Raw genomic sequence first — 25,689 nt, 5'->3', positions numbered from 1 at the left:
AAGGGCAGGCACCGATCACAAAAAATAATGGCAACATCTACTCCCAGTTACTCAATAAATAATTATACATTCTAGTTCTTGTATGGAAAAGGGGAAAATATCCCATGGTTCATTTTTAAAATAAAATGATACATCTCTAATACGCCTAACACTTTTTTTTGTTTTCCGACATTAAGCGGCATCAAACTCTTTAATCTTCCTTGATAAGAAAATCATTCTTCATCATTCTAGCTCACGGGTGTCTAACCTGATCACGTCACGTGACGTATTTGACATCCCTGTTCTAGCTAACTTACTCTGCGTTCTTTATAGCTCTGCTATATATCCCGAGTGCCGCGTAACAGAGTGAGCGCCTGTTACTTGTCCCAGCTTCTGCCAACCTAGCAGTTCGAAAGCACCTAAAAATGCAAATAGAAAAATAGGGACCACTCCGGTGGGAAGGTAACAGCGTTCCATGCGCCTTTGGCGTCTAGTCATGCCGGCCACATGACCATGGAGATGTCCTCGGACAAGCGCTGGCTCTTCGGCTTTGAAACGGAGATGAGCACCGGCCCCTAGAGTCGGAAACGACTAGCACGCATGTGCGGGGGAACCTTTACCTTTACCTTTATATATATTTCCAGGCATTAGGACGTGGGTTAGGATGCTGAGCTTGTTGATCAGATGGTTGGCAGTTTGGCGGGTCGAATCCCAAGTGCCGCGTAACAGAGTGAGTGCCTTTTACTCGTCCCAGCTTCTGCCAACCTAGCATTTCGAAAGCACATAAAAATGCAAGTAGAAAAATAGGGACCACTACGGTGGGAAGGTAGTCATGCCAGCCACATGACCACGGAGACGTCCTTGGACAAACGCTGGCTCTTCGGCTTTGAAATGGACATGAGCACCGGCCCCTAGAGTTGGAAACGACTAGCACGCATGTGCGGGGGATCCTTTACCTTTATCTATATATATTTCCAGGTACTATAAGCTGGTCAGAAACGAATGCACTACTCCAACTGTGACCCCACCAATCAACCTATACATAGCATTATAATTAGTATAATCTGCCATAATTTACTTTTTAGAGCCATGCAGAGCAACAGCATAGAATGTGCACTCCCACCTAGTGAATATGACTGACAGACAGTTTGCTACCTGGGCCAGTCAAGTTACCCCTGTGCACTAGCCATGCATAACCAAAGTTGTTTGGCCATACAGCAGCCCTTTCTGAACTTCTTTTGGGTGCTGCAAGGGAAGCTGGGAGACGGTCATGTGAGGGGAAGCATGCTATATATTGTAGGACTGCTTATAAGCCTTACAAAGGTCTTTCATGTAGGGGCCATGATGGCACAGTGGTTAAATGCAGTAGTGCAGGCTAACTCTGCATTCCACTGCCAGGAATTCGATCCTGACCGGCTCAAGGTTGACTCAGCCTTCCATCCCTCTGAAGTCTGTAAAATGAGGACCCAGATTGTTGGGGGCAATATACTGACTCTGTAAAACCACTTAGGAAGGGTTGTAAAGCACTGTGAAGCTGTATATAAGTGCTATTGCTATTGCTAGATCCTTTAGACTAGACATGTCAAACTCGTGACGTATCGGAGCTTTTTCTCCATTGCCGGCAATGGGTTGTGCGCAGTTTTGTCATGATGCATCTGGCCTGTGGGCCGGCAGTTTGATACCCCTGCTTTAGACTATACTTGGAGGTGCTACTTTACTTTCTGGTAAATTGATGTTTTATCACTGGCCATGCCTTCTATACCACAATTTTGTGAACCCACCACAGATGCTATCACATCATTTCAAATGAGCCAGTGGCCAAGAAAGGTTCCCTGCAACTGCTTTATCTTACTGAAAATTAATTGGAAACTGTTAGGTCTCCAAAGCCCACCAGCGAGTTCTCTGAGTAGCAAAATCTAGGCTCATTTCTGAGGCTTAAGCACTCCCATGTTTAGAAAGGTAGCTTGAGTGACCTGCAGCCAGGACTAGATTGGTATCCTGGGCTGTTTGGACTTGTACCTTACCAACATGGCAAGCAGGTCATTTTTTTCCATAACTGTGAATGATGTAGAAGTTAGCAATTAACTAAAGGAATTTCTGAGAAGGGGATGGATGTGGGGGGGCGGACTGTGCAACTGAAGTAAGAAGCAACACACAGCTCTTTAGACTTTGCTCCTGTCTGGTGTATAAAGGACATAGTGTTTCTCCACTCATTTTGTCTGCAAGGGGACTGTGGACCTAGCCTGTGACCTTGTGATGTTTCCCCTGAGTATCTCACCTGCAGCAGGTAAGGGAGTGATAAATGTGACACTTGGGACACTTAGGGACATCTTGGGACACTTAGGGACAAGAGCCTGGAGTAGCAACAACAGATGTGGATTGGGCAGCTGAATCCAGGCCATTTCAGGGCAGGTTCTTACCTCTTAACCCTAGTAGTGAATCAACCCAGAGTAAAAAAATACCTGTATCAAGGCAGGCATAGATCCAGCCCAGCTAAATCTTTTGGCTAACATAACACCTGTCTAATCTCTCTTCCAAACAACCAAGTACCAAATACAGAATCTCCCCTGCAGTTTAGTTATGGCCACAATGGCAATAAGAACATAGGTGGAAGCAATAGATATGCATCTATCTGCAATAATAATCCATTACCTTGGATAAATGATTAAGATATATGGTTTCTTGGCTGCTGAATATAGGGGAAGCCTCTGGAATTTCCTTGAAACCAAGATGTCAGGACAAGTGTCACATTTATCGTTGGCAATGTCTGTTTCAGCTGGCAGGTTATGATGCTACCTTAGGGGAGAGATAATCCAGTGCAATGCTGTCAATCCACAGGAGGAGGAAGACTCTTGCAGGCACCACCACCCTTTTCCGTCAGCCGTCGCATCCCAGGTACTCAGCCCAAGAGTCTTGTTTAACCTCTAAGCTCTGCAGCTGAAGTTCTGTCCTTTCCTTCACTTCACTTTCTTTATGCCTTTCCATGTCTTCTTGGACCAGCTGGGTATCTTTTCTGTTCAATGAAACTCCCATGTTCTTTTGGGGGGGGGGTTGTCCTTAAAAAAGTGAAGTGCTTTCTCTATAGACAGAAGATCCTATTTACAGAGTACTGTAGACGTTCTTGGGGTCTTCTGTACAACTACTTCGTAACCCACACAGCTAAAGCTACCTGCTACAGAGGTTCAGTTACTGCAAAAGTTCCAGCAGGAGCTGGTACCGGTTCTTCATGGGATGGCAGAGTAGGCTTTTTTGCCTCTTTTTCTTTTCTTTTCTCTTTTCTTTTCTCTTTTTTTTTTGAAGAGTGCCCTAGGCCTAGATAATCTCACAAATGATACAGGAAGCAGAAGATCCTATCATTTGTGAGATGCAGTTTCTTTAATAAACATTTCTTTCTCCATAGTTTTACAGATGAATTCAAAAACTAGAGAATATTTGTTCCCCACTGTCAGTTCTAACCTTGAGCACTTTCCCCCTGGCTCCTCCGGGAGGCTGGCAGAAAGCATGGAGAGCCATGAAACCAACATTGATTTTTCCAAGATGTGGAACCCCTACTCCTGTTGGGATGAAATAGAGAAACCAGGTAAGGGAAATGAAGCTAGGGGTATAGCTGTAAACAAGCAAGTGTGCCAGACCTCTCATTTCTTTGTAACATCATGTCACTTTCAAGTCAGGTTTGGCTCTGGTGACTTCAAGGACATGTATATGCAGAACTATTGGCAAGTTGTATTTTCATTTCTTTCTTCTGGCATTACTTTCCAGTATCCTTACAAGCTAAGTATTTCTTGCTGATACTAGCCAGGACCAGTCCTACTTAGGCTTTCAAGAACAGCCAAAATGACCTGGGTCCTGCCATTCTATATGGCCCTTCTTCAAAATATTTCTTTTCATCCTTTGCATTCAATCACATCTATTCCTCTCCTCTCCTCTCCTCTCCTCAATTTAAAAAACGATTAAAAAACTTCAGATTAAAATCAAACTGAAGAAATCTAAATTGCAGCACTATTAAAGCCAGACAAGGCGGCAAGATAAGGTTAAATATCAAACAGGATCATTCTGAATTTCAGAACTAAGATGGCTTCTGATGCTTGTCAGAATGTTAACAATTCTGTGGAAGGATTTTACAGAATCTGTGTGTGTGTGCTCTTTCTTTTAACAACTAGAAGGATGCACCATTTCATTATTTTTCCTATCACTTGAGGTAGAACAATTTCATACCACTTACCAAACAGATCAAATGGATGGTGATCTGTGGTCATAAAACGGCAACCTGGCACTGCAAATATGGATTAAATCTCCAATGCTTAGGGCTATCAGCTCTGCACTGTAAATAGATCATCACTGGACAGCAGCAAGTAGATACCAAAAATGTTAACTCTTTTCTTCACTTGCTGGCTGGCTAGAATTTGCATGATGTGAACAGCCAGCCCCAACATAAATTTGCTTTTCATCTCTAGATCTTTGTCATGAAACAAACTTAAGAAATTTTGGCAAGAAAAAGTTGTAAAATGGTTCTCTTCTCTAGAGTGGCAACTATGGTAAAAGCATGGAGTCATTTTATTCAAGACAAATCACAATGGGAGATCAGATCTGTAACTTTCACAGGCTTTCCCAGAGAATAGCTAGATCAAAATTTATTTCATTTCACACCATAATCACAGAAAGTGGGAGTGTGGTGTGTGGTGAAGTGTCAGGGAAGAAGTCTAAATTCAGGGATTTTCCCAATATTTTAAGATCCAAATTTTTAAGTAAAGTTTACTGATATTGCACTGTTGTTCATGCATTGGCCTGGATCCAAATTACTTTTCTTTAAGCTAACATTTTTACAGTATGAGGAATGTTCTGCATGTCAGGACTCCAACAGAAATGATTTGGTGCTTGAATCATTTACGTCTAACGGTCGAGAATGTTGTATGCAGTATACTTGTGATTGTTAACATCAAGTGTTCCTGTTAAATACTGGTCTATGACATGGTTAGTGATTAGAAACGGATTAGTCTCCCTTATGACATTGTTATTTTAAAAAATTCTTAGAAGCTATGTGTGCCTCTATTGTGTAAGTCGAGGACAAGTGTACATATATAGACAAATGTTAACAGGTCCCTTAAGAGGAAGGAAGGGAGGGAGGGAGGGAGGGAAGAAGGAAGGAAGGAAGGAAGGAGGGAAGGAAGGACCATTTCTGAAAGACAAGACAAAACATTCACTGACTTTGGGCAATGAGAAGAAACTATTTAAGGAATACACTTGTGTTAATCAGGAAGAAATAAAATAGGATTAACTGGAAATGAGAAAATCTTTTAACAATCGTGGAAATCTTTTGCATAACAGGATCTGTACACACACAGAGAGAGAGAGAGAGAGAGAGAGAGAGAGAGAGAGAGAGAGAGAGAGAGAGAGAGAGAGAGAGAGAGAGAGAGAGAGAGAGAGAGAGAGAGAGAGAGAGAGAGAGACTTATTAGGAGGACCATGGCCATAAAAACAATTATTGCTCATTAATAGAGAGATTTTATGTGCATGGAAGATACTTCCATATTAATCTTCTGTCCAGCAAATGGCAGAAAAGCTGATCTCAGCAATGTGAAAGAACTCTAATATGGAATCAGTTTTTATGGACAAAGATTCAAGCAACAGACAAAAATACTTTTTAAAAAAGATCAGATACTATTTACCAATGTTTCCAAGATAGATTGTGCCTTGCGATGGTGTTTGCTACAAATCAGCTTTCTATTTGTGGTAGAATTACTTTAGCTATTTTGGTACTGTTGCTTGGTAACAATAAAAAACATGCCAATCAAATCTTTTTTCCTCCTTGGAGCTGCCATTTGACAGCTTCCTCCTGCCCCTGTCACTGTGTTTTTAATGATCCACAGTTGCAGCAGAAGAAAATGCTTACCACCCTGTTATCCACAGCTCTCCCTACTGATTCCTTTGGATCACACCAGCTCTCCTTAAGTTGACACAGTGGTTTTAAACCAACAGCACTTTGCAAGCTCAGCATCATGGCTTTATTTGTCATTGAAAAGCACAAGAACAAGCAGCCAAGGCAAAGACATTTGCAGCCAAGGGCAGAAACCTCATCTTCCCTGCATATATTACAGTCAATTGTGCCCCAAAGTATGACCATATCAGTTTGTTTCCTTCCCAAAAGAAATATGCCAGTTAAAACATTTTAAATCAGTGCCAAATGGTTAGAAAAGACAGAGCTGTAAAATGTGAGAGGCTGAATGGCTAAGTATCCATCTCTTGGAAGCTGTGAAGAAACTGTCCCAAGCTGTCCAAGGTTTTTGTGCCAACAAGAGACTAAACCAAGATGAAAGTTTTGACTGGCTGGTGGGAACAGTGGAAGCAGTCTGATACTATTGGTCCACCAGGCCAATATTGATGGTTTGACTTCTGAGCAGGAGATTTTTTCAGCCCAGCCCTATCTGGAATTGCAGGCTGAGATGAACTTCTAAATTCAAAGCATGTGTTTTACTTCATATACCTGACGGAATGTCCCACAGAAGATGCTGTTATTTTTTTTGTTCCATACTATGGCAAATAATGGTTTTAAACAACATGAAAGCAAGATTTTGATTGAAAGTGAGAAAAAAAATCCTACCAGTAAGATCAGTGGAACCAATGGCCCAGCGGAGAGATGGCTTCTCCTTCATCGGATGCCTTGTCTTGTCTTGTCTTTTAGCAGAAACTGGACTATCTGGAATTCTTTCATTTAGGTTCTTGCACTGAGTGGCCTTTGGACTCCGTGAGCTAAATGGGGCTTTTCAACACTATTGTTCCATCATGTACTCTATGATTCTAATTGTGTCCCATGGCCCTCATGTTGCAAGGGAATGCAATGCATCTTCCTAACAACAGAAGGCACAGATGTCTGAACAGAGGAGGCAAGCAGGAACCTCTAGACTGGGAGGCAGGGAAAATGTCATTTGTTGCTTAATAAGCAGTAGGGGTTGGACACTAATGTATCCTGAGTTGAGTTCATCACTAGGAGAACAGATACAGCTGTGAAAAAGGTCCAATAAACTGTAGGAGACGTCAAGAAGCTAGCCCATGTGGAGATGATCTAACTCTGCAAAATACAAAACCAGGTTACCAAACCAAGTAACTAAATTGATCCAGGTTGCATATAAGAATCAAACATAGCAATCTGATTCCCTGAAAATAGGTTGGATGGTAATTCTTATTAATACTATCTATATTAAATTGATATTTCTCCCAGAGTAGCTTTGGATAGTGAGATGGGTGACATATAGATATAATAAATAAATAGGTAAAATCCTGGACCTAGACCATGGGTAGGCAACCTCGGCTCTTTTATGACTCATGGACTTCAACTCCCAGAATTCCTGAGTCAGCATAGCTGGCTCAGGAATTCTGGGAGTTGAAGTCCATGAGTCATAAAAGAGCCGAGGTTGCCTACCCTGACCTAGACAGTATGGAGTGAAAAATGTTTGAAAGAAAGCAAGCTTTATGTATATTAGTTAAGAATGCCTAAATTGAGTACTTTTGATGACCATGGATTACAGACTGTCTTCCTCAGAACACAGAATAAGTTAAACCAAACATGTCAAACACAAGGCCTGGGGCCCGGATCCAGCCCGCAAAGTGGTTTCATGTGGCCCGCAAAGCCATCCTGGAAACAGTGAGGGAATGGCCCCCACTGCCTTGCCCAGAGACCCTCCTTCTGCCAGAGACCCTCAGATCTGTCCCACTCCTGCCCAGGCCCCCATAGGCACCCTTGATGCGAACGTTGTAGAGCTGGCCATGCCCACCCAGTAGGCCATACGCACTCTAGCCACGCCCACCCAGTAGGCCACACCCACCCTGGCCATACCCACCCGGCCCCTTGAGGGCAACCGCAATGCTGATGCGGCCCTCAATGAAATTGAGTTTGACACCCCTGAGTTAAACATACTTCCTTTTGTCATGTCATCCTGCCATCTCTCACAGAAAATCAAAATGAGCGTAGCTCCCAGTGAGGCGAGGCTTCTTTTCCTTTCTCAAGTATAGGAAAATTGGACATCCCTAAAAGGGACCAGCTGGTTCTCAAACTAAGGAGATATTTACTGGAGAGGAAGAGAAAGATCATACTATGAATCAATTTTAAGCATCAAACTGAAGCCCAGAGGCCCACAATCCAAGAATGAAAAATGCACTATGTTGCATGTGGTAGCTAGTTTCAGCCCACTTCAAGATGCTGGCAATTACCAGTTAAAGAGCCTTGGTGGAGCAGTGGGCTAATGCCTCCTTAAGTAACACCAGCTGCCTGCAATTAGTGCAAGTTCGCATCCCACCAGGCTCAAGGTTGACTCAGCCTTCCATCCTTCCGAGGTAGGTAAAATGAGGACCCAGATTGTTGGGGGCAATTAAGCTGACTTTGTAATAATGCCGCTTGGGGTGTGTGTGAAAGCCCTAATAAGCAGGCATATACATAGAATGAAGGCTACTGCTAAGTTTGTAAGCCGCCCTGAGTCTTCGGAGAAGGGCGGGATATAAATGGAATTAAAATAAAATAAATAAAATAAAGTTTATTTGGAGACCTGTCCAGCCTTCTAGGTCAGCTTCAGACTCAAAAGCTCTGCTTGGGGTGTTATGGACACACCCACACATCTCCTAACTTCAGATCAAAGGGGATCCTTTAATCGTCATATAAGATCACATCCTCCTGCTGCCGCTTTCTTCTCATCTTCGGTAGCCAAGGCCACCTAATGTTGGATTTTACTGATCTAGTGTGAAGGTGGCGGTTTGCATCTTCTTCCAGCACAACCTTCCTATTAGGTGATGATTGGGGTCTGCCTAGTAGGATCTGCCCAGTTGCTCTGCAGGCTGTGTGTGCTGCAGATAGCTTCGACTGCCCCACTGAGTGATTTGCCTGTCCATCGCGACTTATTTCCACATGGATCATCACATATATAAAAAGAAACCTTTGACTGACAGGCAGATTGCTAAGCAGGAAAAGTACTTTTCTCCTCCCTGCACAGGTCACCTCCAATGCCTGATTCATGGGTGGCAGAAGGTAACTAGTGAAGCAGGATTTACAAAACTCTTTCAGTCACCCGACCCCTGTAGGAGATCCACAGAATGGGCAGGAGTTTCTAGGTGCAGCAGGAGCAGAACGCCCCTCCCTATCTAATGAATTAACTTTTGAGAGGTGGATAAACTACTAGTCATTTCTTAATACTAGTCATACCTACCCCTGCCCCGACCTGTATTAGGGAGAGCAAATGGTAAATGTTTCTCTGCTAGCAAGGAATCCAACAATTTCTCTATCTTAACTTCATCTCCTACCCTGAATATTGACCCATCATACATCCTATTACTCATGGTCAAACTCAGAATCTAAAATACTGCAAAAGCAATGGTCAGAGTACTTGAGTAATTTTTGTGCAATAAAAAATCCCTGCAACTTGGTCATGAATTGGTAATGACTCTGTATGTGTCAGAACTAAATCATTAAGGTTGTATAACCACCATCACCACCACAGTACATACTATGTGTTTCCAAGTGATAATTCACAGTGTACAAAGAGAACATTGGAAGGGTCCTTCCACCTTCGTTCAAAAACTCTGGCGTGCGAAATTTGTATGTTGGTCTTCAACAGTGTCATTGTTTAAGTGTAGCTCTGCAGCTTCCTTCTCAATCATCTCTTCTGACTGTGGGAGTGCTGTTCCCACTTCAGGCTCCTTCTACGTTGCAAAGTCTTTGCCATTTATAGAAAAAGGACTGGCACGTTCTTTTCTGTTACTAAGCAACTCAAGCAAGAGTCACAATTGTTAGGTTTGTTTAGGGATTGAAATGCCAGGCGGTTGGATGGATGGATGGATGGATACCTCTTTTCCACATCCCCAGAAAGTTTCTTTTTACCCTGAGTGCAAGCAGAGTCAGGGGCCATTTTGAGACCGAAAGCAAAGTCTCCAAAGCAATTCCATGTTTCCTCTCAGGGTTTGGAATTTGGGGATGTGGAAATTAGGGGCCTTTCAGATTCAGCTCCTAGTAGCACGACCACATGGCCAGTTGTGAAAGTTGAACTGTACTTCCCGTGTCTCAGGAACATAAGTTTCCTAATCCTTTTGTAAATTGTTGTATTTAAAATAATCATATAGTGTTTCCAAGCAATCACACTTCAAAGCACAAAAAACAGTGGAAGTAATAAAAAAATGAAACCTGTACACATTAAAACAATATTTAAACAATCCACGTTCAGTAAAAAGGGAGTTGGAGGCCAGGGCAAGAAAACAAAATCAAACCATTCACCCTACATTATGATTTACCAGCTCTGTAACAGCAAAGGTGGTTTCTTCCATATCCTGATCCAAAATTGCTAGGGTCTGATCACTGAAAGCAAAATCTTGAGGCTGGCTTGGTAGCTAATTAGCAGCTGCTTTAGGCGTGGTTTAATGTGTGCACCACAACCAGGTTGTCATATCCTTGTTGTGATTCAGGGTCAGCCTGTGGGTTCGGCAGTTGGGTCGGACGACTCAGAGGAGGAGGAGGAGGGGGGTGTTGAAGAGCTTGCTGAGGGGGTTGGACAGCTTGATGAGAGCCCTCAGCCAGGCCCCTCTCACCTGGTCACGACGCAGACCCAGCTGTGTGAGCCTGACAGCGTGGATGAAGATGACCCACAGCTGGCCCTGTTCAAGGACGCCCGACGCAGGAGGCAGTCAATCAGGAGTAAACAGAGGAAGGCAATGGGGCTCCTCGGAAGGAGGCAGAGAGAAGCCACGCCCTGAACTGTATTTAAGGGGGAATGCATGGGAGGGCTGGTTTGCTGAAGGCAACCGCTTGAAAAGCTCCTGTTTCTTGGTTCATGTTTTGTTCTATTTGTTTTTGTAGCAATAAATTTGGCAGGCGTAATTCCAGCCTCTTGCCTTCTTGTAAAAGGGGTTGTCCCTGCCTTTTCTGCAGGGCCGGTAGCAGGCTGGTACAGAACAATCCTCTACAATTAAGGGTGGACCACAGACACCACTTGAAGAAATTAAATATGGAGTTATCAATGTGTTGTTAATACTGGGACTCAAGAAAGACTTTAAGTTTAGGTAAATGTAGAGAAACCTCTTCTCCTGAAATTCAGGAATAGATTCACGATATACTGTATGTTCATTGTCAATTTTTGAAATGTCAGCATGTTCTAAAAATGTGATGACTGGGCAATACGTTTCTATGTGGCCTAGATTTAGTTATAAAATGTAGCTGACTATACTAATACTACACAGATCTTTTTCCCCCCTTAGTTTCTTTTTCTTCTTTTATCTAGTCCCTGTGATTTATCTAAGTTCTTTTTCTGTTTTTGAGGCACAATCACTTTTATAACTTTTTGTAGTTGTTATGTATTTGTTATGATGAAACTTAATTGTAACTGATTTAAAAAGCTTGGCCCCTTCTGGAGCTCTCGCATAAACTTTCCCGGTGAGCAACAACTACATGGAAAACTTAGCGTTGTGGGGGAAAAACCAAAATGGAGCACCAGCAGGTTACAGCTAGATAGTCTGTGGGCGACGAGAGTTGAAATGAATCTACTGCGTGACTGTATTTAATCTCTGTTCTTCCTTTGCAGCCCTTGGTAAATGTGCAAGAACCAGATCCATCCTTATTTCCTTTCTCAAGGTCCCCTTGATGTTTGCCTTTTTATACCTGTTTGTCTGCTCTCTTGACGTGCTGAGCTCTGCTTTCCAGCTGGCAGGAGGTGAGGTCACCCTGATACTTGCCTGCCCCCTCTCCACCCACCCTCCAGCCCTGCCTCCCTAAGGATGAAAGGGCTACATGTCCTTCTGTGAGGGGTTCCACCTCCTGTCTGTCTCTCTGCTGCTGGCGTGGGTGGGGTTGGAGTTGGGCTCTGAGGAAAGAGGCTAAGAACAACACTGGAACATCCCTGGACAACTTTGTTGTATTAGGGGAAAAATGCATGGAGTGAGAAAGACAGAAGTTAGGAGGAGTGTAACTGTTGTAAGGAAGTGTCCTTGGGTAAAAGAAGATAAAGACAAGATTTATTTAGGGAATAACAAGGTGATAGGAAAGCCTTTGTTATTTAAGTCCATCTATAGTCTAGAACCTTAGCATAGTGCCCTCCATTCTGTGAAACAAGACCAGCCAGTCAGGGAAGTGCTGTTGTAGTTCAGATCTGGGTCAGAAGAGGAACAGGGCTGAACTGAGAGTAGAAGGAATGGTGGAAAGCCCTGGGAGTGTGAGTAGGACACATGTTATCATGCAAAATAAGTCTTTTGGACAAAAGAAGAAGAAGATCAAAGTGCAGAAGATACCTTAGTTAATTATTTCCACATCAATTGCCCCAGGGGTCAGTAGGTTTATTAGGGCAGAAAGCTGGTGTGCGTAAAGTTGAATTTCCATAATTTTAGTAGAGATTCTCGAGACTGCCCCACTTCCCTTCCCTCCAGATGTTTTTCCATACCTAATGAGAAGTCCATAATCTCTTTTCCAAAAGGGTAAATTTTGTTCACCAAAGGAAAATGTCACTTCTGATTAGCAAGCACTTTGAGGCAATCCTCATTGGTTTAGCTCTATCACATGTCAACTACAGTATATTGCAATAATTCTACCATATTTTACTGATGTGTCTTCTCTTTCTCTTCTCCTCTCCTCAAACTTTCAGAATCTCTTTTTTAATCAGAATTTCAATTAGGCACAATAGAGCTAATACAAATAAGAATCTGGGTTTGCTTATGGTATTATTAGTACTGCTCACAATTCTTATACAGAAAAGCTGACTTCATGTTTTCTTCATTTTAGCAACCAGACTAAGAGAATGATTTTATGTTTAGACTTTATTTATTATTGGGACTTAAATACTTCCTGTATTTCCCCCCCCCCCCATCCAATTTCCAGAAAGAGCTCGTTCTAAACTGGAATCTTTTAACTGGGGAAATAATGCTTAAGCTATATGTTCAGCGACTAATTAACAGATTCTAACTAAAACTTGTGTTAGGAGCAAGCTGGACTAGAAACTTGATGCCCTATGTTCAGATCTGCTTTGCTACTCTCTGGGTGTTTTTTTTTTTTCAGGTAAAGTAGCTGGAGATATTTTCAAGGACAATGCTATCCTCTCCAACCCAGTGGCAGGGCTTGTGGTAGGAGTCCTTGTTACTGTCCTTGTACAGAGTTCCAGCACCTCCACCTCCATCATTGTGAGCATGGTTTCCTCAGGATGTGAGTAACATTGATGAACTAAAATCAGACTAAAGAGAAGATATATATGTGTGCGTGTGTGTGTGTGTGTGAGACTTCCAGATGTCATTGAACTAACACTCCCAATACTCCCGGTCAGACAGTCCTCGAATTGTACCTGGTTGTCAGAGGTTCCATGTTTTCTATTCCAGTAATATTTGCATTGATAATGAGCTGCAAGGCCTGATAATTATGAAAGGGCTTTGAATGTAATTGCAATTGTGGGGGATCAATATATCAGCATCTCTGCTGGAGATATACATAGGACCGGAAAGGAATAGTCTGCCCAGGAGGAAACGTGCGCCCAAACTCTCATTCTGTTTAGGATACCATCTATGGCATCTTCAAGCCAGAGTTCTCACCAGGTGCTCTTTGCCCTTTGCTCTCTAGTGCTGGAGGTAGGTTCAGCCATCCCCATCATCATGGGCTCCAATATAGGGACCTCAGTCACCAACACCATTGTGGCACTTATGCAAGCTGGCGACAGAAATGAATTTAAGAGGCAAGTATTAGTGTGTGGGGGGGGGTGGGGGGTGGGGGGAAGATGGAGACCAAGAATGTAGCCAGTTTCTGCCCTGGAAAGAAGGCCAGTTATGTGGCTGGCAGAATTGGATGAAGACAGGAGCAAATTGGCAGAAGAAGAAAGTGTTCATCAACTACAGGAAGATGCCAGTAGGTTGTGGGGGTGCTGGGGCTACAAACCTAAGACAGGAGTAATGAAGAACAGGTATGTGTTAAGCCAGGAATAATTGGTAATTCAGGTAAACACAACAAATAGGCAGAAGTGGGTCTCAGAGACACTTCTGCAATACAGGTGATTTGGATGGATGCTCGGGTAGGACCCATCCATATACCCCATGCCACGACTCTGATATTTCACAACAGCAAAAGCTTCTCTTCATTGTCTAACAGGGCCTTTGCAGGGGCCACCGTGCATGACTGCTTCAACTGGTTGTCCGTATTGATTCTGCTGCCTCTGGAAGTGGCCAGTGGCTATCTGCACCACATCACCAAAGTTTCCATGGCAACTCTCAACCTGCATAGTGGACGGGATGCTCCAGAGCTCCTGAAAGTAATCACGGAGCCCTTCACTGGCCTTATTGTCCAGGTGTGTGTGTGTTTGTGCTATGCCAGCTACAGGATTATGACACTGAAGATCTGGAGGTACCAGGTTGGGAAAGGCTAATCTAAACACAACTGCGCCTTCTTGGTCTTTTTCCTGGGAGCTCCTTCTCTGTTTTCTGTTCAAGCAGTCCTCAATTTGTAACCATTTCTTTAATGACAGTTCGAAGTTACAACAACACTGAAAAAAGCGACTTACAACCAGTCCTCGCACAGAATCCCCCTGATCACATGATCAAAATTCAGGCACTTGGCAACCAACACGTGTATTTACAACGACTGCAGGATCCTGGGGCCAAGGGATGGCCATTTGCAACCTTCCCAGCTGGCTTCCAACAAGGGGAAGCTGGTTTCACTTAATATTGCATGATTCACATAACAATTGCAGTGATTCACTTCACAACAGTGGCAAAAAGGTCACAAAAAGGTCACAAAATCAGGCGTGACTCATTTAACTACCACCTTGCTTGGCAAATGGGAATTATGGTTCCCAGCTGTGGTCCTAAGTTGAAGACCACCTGTACAGTAGCCTTGGGAGGCAGGGATGAGAGACAGGTATCTTCTACTCTTGCCACACTTTAAGGATTTTTCTTGTTCCCTTCAGCTGGATAAGTCAGTGATCACAGGGATTGCCACAGGCAATGAAAGCTTGCACAACAAAAGTCTGATTCGGATGTGGTGTGAAGCGCCGGCTCCACAGGTGAGAATTGTGCCAAAGGAGAGAGAGAATAGAAGGGGGAGGGATGTAAGAGAAAACAGCAGATATCATTCAGAAGATGTTCCAGATCCCTGTTCTATAAGGATGCCACCACTGAGAAGGTTTTTCTCTGATTGACCCATTCCATATACCTCATTTGGTGGAACCTCTAAAGCAGACATGTCAAACACAAGGCCCGGGGGCCGGATTCGGCCCGCGAAGTGGTTTCATGCGGCCTGCGAAGGCATCCTGGAAACAGTGAGGGAACGGCCCCCACTGCCTTGGAGTGTTTGGGGAGGGGCTGGTTGCTGAAAGCAACTTTTCCGCTTGAGAAGACAAGCTCTTGTGTTTTTTGTTAACTGCGTAATTAAATCTTGGCAGAAGCCAAGGCAGACCCTCAGATCTGTCCCACTCCTACGCAGGCCCCCATAGGCACCCTTGATGCGAACGATGTAGAGCTGGCCACGCCCACTCAGCAGGCCATACGCACTCTACCCACGCCCACCCAGTAGGCCACGCCCACCCTGGACATACCCACCCGGCCCCCTGAGGGCAACCGCAATGCTGATGCGGCCCTCAATGAAATTGAGTTTGACACCCCTGCTCTAAAGGTAACCTTGTTCTAATCCTACTCTTAGTTCTAGCCCTAATCTGGGACCTAGTACTTGTATAGCCAATATGGTGTTATAGGTAATCTCTCACGTGTCCTAGGTATGGAGGAATGACAATTGCTTTGGGCACTTTCAGTTCATTGTCTTTAAAATCGTGCCTCTCTATAGATACGCACAAATGGAAAACATTTTGAAATGCAGTTCAGCCACCAAAGAATTCAGTTTGCTTTTTCTCCTAATAGAGTATGTTAATTTTCATTTATGTTACTTCAGATATTTTTTTCATTTAATCCAGAAACTAAGTGGGTGGTCATGCCGTGATGAAAGGATATAGATTTAAAAAGAAAGACGTTCATAGTTATTTATAGTTATGCACTTCTATTATGGGGGGAACAAAGCTTAGAGCACTTCTGGATGAGGATTGTGTACAAATTTCAAAGCACCATCGCATCATCTGAGCCAATCTATTTTCAGCTCAGCTGTGTTGTAACCTAAAACTGTAAGAACGTTTTTCTTTCATTTTACAATGGTGAAGTTTTTTGGAGAACATCGATGGTCTTCTTTCCCCACGGGGAGGGAGGGGGACCCTTGCCAGCTTCCTCTGGCTCCAAAGCATCACACCCACCCACCCCACAGTCCTTCCTGATCCTGCCCAGATCTCAAGCTCAAATTGCTATGGCAAATGGCTCGCCAGGAGTAGGTCCTTGGACAAAGGGCTGCTGTGCTGAAACGTTTATATACAGTGATCCCAAAATCTCTAATGAGTCAAACACAAATATCATGAGTATCGTGGCATGTTATTAACGTGTATGTGTGTGTGTATACTCACAGAGAGAGAGAGAGTGAGTGAAACAGAGAGCAGTGAAATTAGTTACAATACTCTAATGTCCTTTTTGGTTACATAAAAAAGGTAAAGGTAAAGGTTCCCCCGCACATGCGTGCTAGTCGTTTCCGACTCTAGGGGCCGGTGCTCATCTCCGTTTCAAAGCCGAAGAGCCAGCGCTTGTCCGAGGACATCTCCGTGGTCATGTGGCCGGCATGACTAGACGCCAAAGGCGCACGGAGCGCTGTTACCTTCCCACCGTAGTGGTCCCTATTTTTCTACTTGCATTTTTACGTGCTTTCGAACTGCTAGGTTGGCAGAAGCTGGGACGAGTAACAGGCGCTCACTCTGTTACGCGGCACTCGGGATTCGACCCGCCAAACTGCCGACCTTCCGATCGACAAGCTCAGCGTCCTAACCCACTGAGCCACCGCGTCCCTTTTTGGTTACATAGGTGCCAGTAATTTTCATTAAACAGTATACCAATATTTGGTGTTATTTCTGGGTTGATATGTTTTTCCCCCTCCTCTCCAAGAATGTATCTGGGACCAGAGAATCCTAGAAACCCATCCCAGAGCTGCCCAAATACCCCTATGGGTTTTCTGCTGCCTCCTTGCTGAACAGAGAGATCATTGACCCTATTTCTCGTTCATGTTCCTCCTCTCCTCTCCTCTGTGCTTCCTGTCTGGTAGAGTCCTGCTGCCTTTCTAGCAGAGAAATCTTCCTTGTATCCTTGCTTGCTTATTCACTCCTGGTCTTTCTTGGGAATGAGCCAGTCTTGGCAGAAAGTCCTTCATTGTAGGAGGATTAAGCTTAGTACTCATCCTTCCTCTCCTTAGACAGTCCCAGGAGCTTGGCTAGTCCTTGTCTTCCTCCTGCTCTGCCCAGAAAGCCCAGTGCCATCTAGTACCCAGTTCCCAGAGACTCTTGCTGATTGTGGTGAGAGTCCTTGGGCACTAATTGTGGTAAACCAGCTGCCCAGGCTCCCCTCTTGTCAGGAGGTTATCAGAGTGAACCAAAGTGAACTGTGAGGCTTTGCTATAAGTTTGTATGGGGAACTCAGTGCTTCTCTTTTGCCAGCAGCATCAGAGCTCACAGAGTATCATTGTAGACTGCCTAACATGGCTTGGGTAAGATTGAGGCCTCTGTATTAAGTGGGATTCAGACTTGATTCAGCACAAATAAAATTCAGCAAGGCCATGCAAAGGGCCAGGCTGCCTGGAGGATTCTTTCTTTCTTTCTTTCTTTCTTTCTTTCTTTATTTCTTTCTTTCTTTCTTTCTTTCTTTCTTTCTTTCTTTCTTTCTTTCTTTCTTTCTTTCTTTCTTTCTTTCTTTCTTTCTTCCTTCCTTCCTTCCTTCCTTCCTTCCTTCCTTCCTTCCTTCCTTCCTTCCTTCCTTCCTTCCTTTTTCTTTCTTTCAAGGGGACAGAAGTGTCCTTCCAATGGGTTCTAGTTCCTCCCGCCGAAAAAGGATTCATTTTACTTAGATCACTGTCACTTGCTTCAAAATGTTGGAAAAACCACCTGATTGTAGAATAGAAAGTGACTTCACGTCACTTTCATAGCTCTTGTGGGATTTTTAATACAGAATGGTGGTGTTGTAGCCAGTTACTTTCTACTTAAGTTACAAATGCTCAGAATATTTGGGAAATGACCAAATACTATATATAGTATGGCATATTCTGATGTTTGTGAAAAATTTTTTTATCTCTTTTTTGTCTGGAGTGAGGCAGGGTTATTTTCTGTTGCTGTTCCAGATGGAACAATAGCTGAGGAGTGGAAGGGACTGAATTATGTCTTCATTATATTTCTATTAGTCGACTGGAAGGACAGTATAGATTGGTGTGTTGTGTTTTCTGCATTTGGAGGCCTACAGGAAAGGAAAGGATCTGCTCCACTCTGCTTTGGGATTGATTTGGAGAGGAGGAATGGTACCTTTGGGAAGCGCCCATGAAACCTCATCCTCCAAACAGAAGTATGGCCTTGCTGCCTGCAAATTTCTTCACGGTCAAAAGTGGCCTAGGGCAGTTGTTGCCCAACAGGTGCTTAGTTTTAAACTGCATGCACAATACACAGCAGAGCGCTGCTTGCTCGGAGCGTGTGTAACTTTGGGAGTGCAGGCACTGAAAAGGTATTTTGGGAAAAATGAAACTCAAGGAAGGAAGGAAGCAGCAGAACAAGAGTATTTTTTTCCTAAGGGAATTAAACTGAGGTCACTGCCCTGGAACTGATGCTAAATAAGTGCTGATGGATGAAATATGAAGAGTGTTGTGGAGGCTAATGGTGTTAGAATTAACATTTTAGCAATATTTGGCCTGCAGGGAACACTTTTGAATGAACAAAAGGAATGAGATGGAAAAATTGACTAGCATGGAGTAACGGCATTATAATAAGACTGTTTTTGACTAGGAATGGAAGGGGGGGGTTCTCACTCATCTCCCTAGAGTTCCTACCACATGTTAGGATGACTCTCTTTTTTTATAGATTTCTTCAGCAGGCACAAGAGGAAGATCCCTAAACTTCAGCTCCCTTATACCAAACAGTCTGGAAAGTGCTGGAAACTTCAGCAGTGCCATGACACAGAAATGTAAGCACCAGCAACTTCATACAACAAAACTCTGAAAGAAATGGCTACAGCCACAGATGCCCCATTCTTCCTGCCAGGTCACAAAAGTAGAAGAGAGGGGGAACAAGGCAGGGCTTTTGCACTGACCACTGCTCCTTTGTCCAGGCAATCACCTGTTTGTGGACTCCTCTCTGCCAGACTTGGCTGTAGGACTCATGTTGCTGGCTGGATCTCTGACTGTACTGTGCACCTGTCTTATGATGTTGGTCAAACTGCTGAACTCTGTGCTCAAAGGCCAGGTGGCCAGCACTATCCAGAAGGTCATTAACACAGGTAGGCTCATAGACTGGTTCTTTCTCACTAGACTGGAGATTTTTTTGGGTCCAAAAGTTTAGATGTCAGGCCTCTGAAGGGCACCAAGTTCTTGTAGTAGAGTCCACCTGTGTGAATCCTCGTCTCTCCTTGCTGTTTCTGACATTACACTGGTTTGGGCAGATCTTCCATCACCATTTGGATGGGCCACCGGTTACTTTGCCATGCTTGTTGGTGCTGGGATGACGTTTGTAATGCAAAGTAGCTCTGTCTTCACTTCAGCAATTACCCCTCTCATAGGTAAGTCCCTTATATCTTCCCTTCCCCCCACAATCCCAGGAGCAAGTTCAAGGTGGAGAGACTGTTTTGTACAAAAGAAACTCAGGATGAGATTTACTGTAAATTTTTAGCCCCATGCAAGAGGAGAAGAGAAGCACCAATCTGCTAACAATGTTTCTTAGCTGCATCTGTCTCATTCCCCACGGCAGGAGAAAGTCAACCTGGGGTTTAAGGGTGTAGCTCAGACATGTCAAACACAAGGCCCGGGGGCCGGATCCGGCCCACAAAGTGGTTTCATGTGGCCCGCGAAGCCATCCTGGAAACAGTGACGGAATGGCCCCCACTGCCTTGGCCCCGGGCGTACAATTTCATGGTGGTCATCTATGCTGAAATACATTCAGTCTTAGCTCCACAAGGCTGTCTGGAAACAGCGAGGGACTGGTCCATGCCGTGTCGGCACTGCCCCCTGGGCGCAGGCTGGGGAGGTATCACCCTTTGTGCCATATGCACTCCAGCCACGCCCACCCAGTAGGCCACGCCCACCCTGGCCACTCACCCCCACACACACATATACACCCGAGGGCAACCGCAATGCTGATGCGGCCCTCAATGAAATTGAGTTTGACACCCCTGCTGCTCCGGAATATATGGAATAAATAAGCAAGATGTTACTATCACACTTAAATGGGACATAATGCTGTGATGATGGTTTGAAGCACCCTGTAGCTATCTCAGAAATTACTGATACAAGATGCTGTGTCTATATTCACATAACATATTTAGCCAGATGAGTTAAAGTTCTAGCAGCAACAACCTTGATAAGTGATCAGTTTGGTGATTTTTCAAAATGGCTTAACACGAGTGCAAGTCCATCTTCCTTGGACTGTGGCTCAGAATATACCTCATAGAAACATGGAAGGAATAGCCCATGTTAGTCTAATCTTCTCCTTCGTACGGGATGCAAAGCCAGGTAGTTTATTCAGTAACCTGGTTAAATGAGTTGACTGAACAGGGACAGTGAGTAATTGGACTCATCTTCAGGAAATCTGCTTTTGTGGAATAAGGACGGCTCCCTTAGTGTGTATTGTGTGTGCCTTTAGTGTGTATTGTGGGGAAGGAAGTTGTTTTCTGACCAGCTGCTCTTTTCTTTTGTGGGACAGGTCTTGGGGTGATTAGCTTAGAACGTGCGTATCCCCTCACCCTTGGTTCTAACATCGGAACTACAACCACGGCTACCCTAGCAGCCCTGGCCAGTCCGGGGGATAAATTGGCCAGTGCCTTGCAGGTGAGGAGATGCCCTCTTTCTATTCTGTTGAACTAGAGATGATGGCTTAGGACAATATATTTCCCAGCCTAAGGGTTTCTTTACGTGCCCCTAAGCACTGCTGTTCCCACCCTTTATCAAAGAAAAGCCAGGAAGGAAACAGAAATGGTAAAGCAGAGAGGCACAAGCAAGAATCAGAAGTGAAAGGGATACTAGGTTCCTTTCCCTGCTCTCCCCCCAAACCCAGTGCACAGTGTGCATTTCTTCCCAATGTTGCACCCAAGAGAATTGCTGTGCTTCTGGTTTCCCTTCTCAGATTGCTCTCTGCCACTTCTTCTTCAACATCTCTGGGATTTTGCTGTGGTATCCCCTGCCTTGTACTCGCCTCCCAATCCGCATGGCTGAAGCATTAGGTGAGCGGACAGCCAAGTATCGCTGGTTTGCTGTCTTCTACCTGATTATCTGCTTCCTCTTGTTGCCGTCGCTGGTTTTTGGACTCTCGGTGGCAGGATGGCAGGCGCTGGTAGGAGTGGGAGCTCCGTTCCTGATTCTTCTAGCTTGTGTGGCCATTATCAACATCATGCAGTCCCAAAGCCCTGACTGTCTGCCCAGGTGGCTTCAGAATTGGGACTTCTTGCCATACTGGCTTCATTCTTTGGAGCCCTTGGATGGGCTAATGACCAGAGCCGCAGCGTGTTGTGCTGTTCATTGTTCGGGTACCCGAGAGGAATATAAAAAGAAATCACCAGGAGTTAAGGTCAGAAGAGGCTTGCCGAAGCCTTCTGTTGTCTTTTTAGAGGAATGGTCCCCACCACCAAGACTCTCACCCCAGCTGAATATCCTGCCAGTGCAACATGCTAGCCGCCTGTGATTTGTGCTAGAACACAGCTCTGTTGTGGCCTGCAGGCAGTGGGGCTCAGTAGACAAGCAATAATATAAAGAAAAAGCACAACAAGAAACGGCATCAGTGCAAATACTGGAGTTTGTGCTGATGGCTGCCCTCATCACTGGAGCTCTGTCACTGCCACATGTGTATGCCAGCCAATTTAGGTTCATGTCTCATTGGGCAGAGCTTTTCGTAGGAAATGTGCCTATAACTAGCATTTGATAATCACTGTGCATATCATTTTGTTATGAACATCAAAGAATGAGTGCAAAGTAATCAGTGTACTTACATACAATGCAGGAGAGTTTATAGTGCTTATAGTCCAGCAGAACCCTCAGTGGTGGGATTTAGCCGGTTGGCACCACTTCGGCAGAACTGGTAGCTACTTTTTTGTTGCCCAGAACCAGAACGGACTTCCAGAAGCAGCATCCACACAGAGAACCGGTTGTTCACATATTTGAATTCCACCACTGAGAACCCCTATTCTCGATTGCCTGTAGCATCCATGTAACAGGAGTTCCATATATTCAGAAGTTATTTTTTAGCAGAATTGTAGGTCTCCCTGAGTAGTGTTGTCTCAGTGTACAACACATTTGCAGAATTACACATAATGGTGCTTAGAAGATTTTTCCCTTTTAACTTGACAAACAGATCCTTCAGATATTTGATGACAACTCACATCATCCCAAATTCATATATGTGCTAATTGAAACTGGTGAGAATTGAAAGTAAAAACCATCTAAAGGTTGTTTGAACCTGTAAGAGCATTAACTCCATTTTATAGTATTGTCTTAATAGATGCTGACCATCAGATTCTTTATGAGCAAGAAAGTAATAGATAGAAATAGTCCCTATAGTAATAATTTTGGAATCACTAAGAAACAGATGCTACATTTGCACTGCTTATATTTCTGCTAGGTAGTTATAGATCACTTCAGTTTGGGTTCCAGAAAAATTATAGAAATAGAATTGGGGAGACATTTGTTTCTGTAGCTTTCACTGTATAATTATTCTCATAATTTTCATTATTTCAGTGAAAATCCAGATTGCGAAGGATTTGATGTGTATTATTTATAAAATGTGACACTATGTTCTTTTGGCTGCTGCTGAATCTCAGCTGAGTTGAACCAATGCTATGATGCAGATCAGCAACCAGCAGTCTAAGATAGGAGCCGTTTCCTTTGATTTTTAAGTTTTTAGGAATAGAAAATCCTATGTTAACAGAGAATCTGATCACATAAGAAAATGCTTTGGAGGGGAGGGAGTGAATCTACCCCATTAGCAGAATCTGAATTCTGTAGTTTGGTGCAGATCCTGAACATGGTTTGAATTAGGAGTGCAGCCACCACTTTGGATGTTTTGTTTGCTTTTTTTTAAAAAAAAATTGCAAGCAGCAGCAAACTTTCTAATCTTCCCTGGATCTCCTCCATATCTCATGTTCACATATATTTTACAATTATGTCACCAGAATGTGCACTGTGTCACTTCTACCTTTGCATTAGCACACAATCCCAGGACGCCTTGTGTTTCTGCTTCTGTCAAGTTTGAATGTGCAGAGTTTCTTTCAGATGTGTGTCCCCTGTTGCATACCGGTAATTTGAGCATCAAGGTGTGTTTCTAAGTCACTACTTCAAAAATAAAATAAATCTGTTCTTTAAGTGAACTAGAATATTACAGTATATAATTTTCTACTTCTTGAATGATGAGGAATAGCATTACTTTTTGGAGAAGGAAGTACACTGGACTTTTTTGGGCCAATTCAGGCATAAATAGAAATCATTGTTACTCAGTATATTTATACACTGCAGCAGTGCTTTTTTTGTAAAAGAAAAAGGTGCTGGAACTCACACATGTCATACAACCTGCCATGCCTACCCTACAAGGTTCCATCCAAAAAAGGTGCCGGAACTCCGTTCTGAGCGTTCTATGAGGAAAAAAAGCCCTGCACTGCAGTGTTCGATTTCCAAACTTCTCTTTCTTTTTTACCTAATGAGAAGATCAAGCTTTTCTTTCTCGTTAACCACAATTCTTAGACGTCCCAACTCAAGGAACTGACATTTGTTTTTATATCATGGGTTTTGAATGCAATGCTTGTGGCTGGTATTGTGCTTATCCAGCCATATTGTGAAACCCATTCCATAATTTACAGGTAGTTCTCAACTTAAGACCACAATTGAGTCCAAAATTTCTGGTACTAAGCAAGACAGTTGTTAAGTAGGTTTTGCCCCATTTTATGACCTTTCTTGCCACGGTCGTTAAGTGACTCTGGTTTCCCCATTGACTTTGCTTGCCAGAAGGGCGCAAAAAGTGATCACATGACCCTGGGATGCTGCAGCCATCATAAATACATGCTGGTTGCCAAGCATCTAAATTTTGATCACATGACCATGGGGATGCTCCAACGGTTGCAAGTGTGAAAAATGATCATAAGTCACTTTTTTTCAGTACTTCAAATGGTAACACTAAACAAATTGTTGCAAGTCGAGGACTACCTGTATTGTTGTACAAGTGGCTGGAACAATATCATTTTGAAAAAAATGCCCCAAAAGGCAAAATCCTACCCCATGTAATTGGGCAGCAGAATCTTCGATAGTGTCTTTTCATTTATTCCCACCAGTATTCAAACATACGAAAGTGTTTTATTCCAATAAGTGAACTTAAGGGAGAAATACCGGTACATTTCCCTGCCCAAAAGCAACAGTGGGAAGAAACCTTCAGTGAAGATTTTTGAACAAACCAATCCCTTGGCATAATTGGACAATTATCTGTCTTCCTCTCCTTTCCAGGGAAAGGGAAAACAGGGTCCTTGAAAATTGGGAATATAAAGCAGACATGCCTGGGGCTGTCTTGTATCATATGTGCACAGATTCTGTAGCAGATTCCAGCTTTCTGCATGCCCCATAAAACCTCTGGACATGCTCTGGACAGGCCTGAGCATGAAAAATACAAATGTGCAGATCCTTTCATGACGATGATCAATCAGGCCTCCAAATTTTGCAAAGGCAATAAATTAACAATGTATTGAAGTAATAAAAAACCAGAAATGGGCTGTTGAAGATACTCCTTTTCTAGAAAGACAGTGTCCAAATTAAGATAAAAATCTGTATAACTTTAACTATCTCTAAAGATATTTTACCCACCAGGTAAAACAAATACATCTTTTAAAAACAAGGAACCTCTAAATAACTGATAGTTATGTGTGGTCCTTCCTAAACATCTGAAATCAGCTCAAGGTTCCTAAACTTTATGGTGTGGTGAACTCATAAAACAATACGCATGTGCGAACGCACAAATTAAACAAATGATTTTATTGGGTTAGAGTTGGGCAATAAATAACAGTACCACTTACTCTTAATAATTACATGTATACATAGCAAAGGTTTCCAAACTTTGCGGCACCATAACTCTGTATTTTGGGTTTCTGCAGACAAATCAGGCAAAACTCAGAGCAAAATCTTGACAGTAACTTCCACTGTGCCTGAGCAAGCCTAGTCAGGTTTCAGAAAATTGTGATTTCCTCTACATGGCTTGCAACTGTCTCTTCTACACATTGTAGTCCTGACCCACATTTGGGAACCCCTGAGTTGGTCCATATTTATCATCACAGTGATCTAGAAATAATCCCAAAGAATGTTTTTTTCGTGAAAAACCACCATCGTTAGTGAAACGTGTCTCAAAGATTCTTCTGAGAAACAAAGAAGATGGCAGTATTCTGTGATCATTACACCATCATTTTTTGTGGGTTTATGCACAAAAGTAGGATTCTTCCAAATCCACACCTTAGTCTTGTGAATTGCTTGTAGGTCTTTTCTGGGCAAATCCGGTATTTAATATAGCATGGGAATAATTCCCTGAGATACTTTATTTGCATTGCTAATGCCCAGCCTGGATATGAGAAAGAAACTGCATTGCTATAAATGGTTCCTGTTATGTACTGGGCTCTCGTGATACACCACGTGGGTTGCTGGAGCAGC

At 43.4% G+C, this 25,689-nt stretch overlaps 1 protein-coding gene across 1 annotated transcript; it reads left to right on the top strand.

Moving 5' to 3' along the window:
• Positions 1–3,480: 3,480 nt before the first annotated feature.
• Positions 3,481–21,700, top strand: SLC34A1 (solute carrier family 34 member 1; the record flags this gene model as incomplete). Its single annotated transcript, XM_081319045.1, has 11 exons — positions 3,481–3,559; positions 11,531–11,659; positions 12,994–13,137; positions 13,546–13,669; positions 14,068–14,263; positions 14,882–14,977; positions 18,893–18,995; positions 19,140–19,307; positions 19,470–19,586; positions 20,726–20,850; positions 21,146–21,700. The coding sequence occupies 11 exons, from the start codon at positions 3,481–3,483 to the stop codon at positions 21,698–21,700; spliced, it is 1,836 nt and encodes a 611-aa protein (XP_081175171.1).
• Positions 21,701–25,689: the final 3,989 nt, after the last annotated feature.

The sequence above is a fragment of the Vipera berus genome, assembly GCF_964194415.1.
Source record: "Vipera berus genome assembly, chromosome: 2".
Lineage (NCBI taxonomy): Eukaryota > Metazoa > Chordata > Lepidosauria > Squamata > Viperidae > Vipera > Vipera berus.
This window is presented reverse-complemented; position numbering and strand designations above follow the sequence as displayed.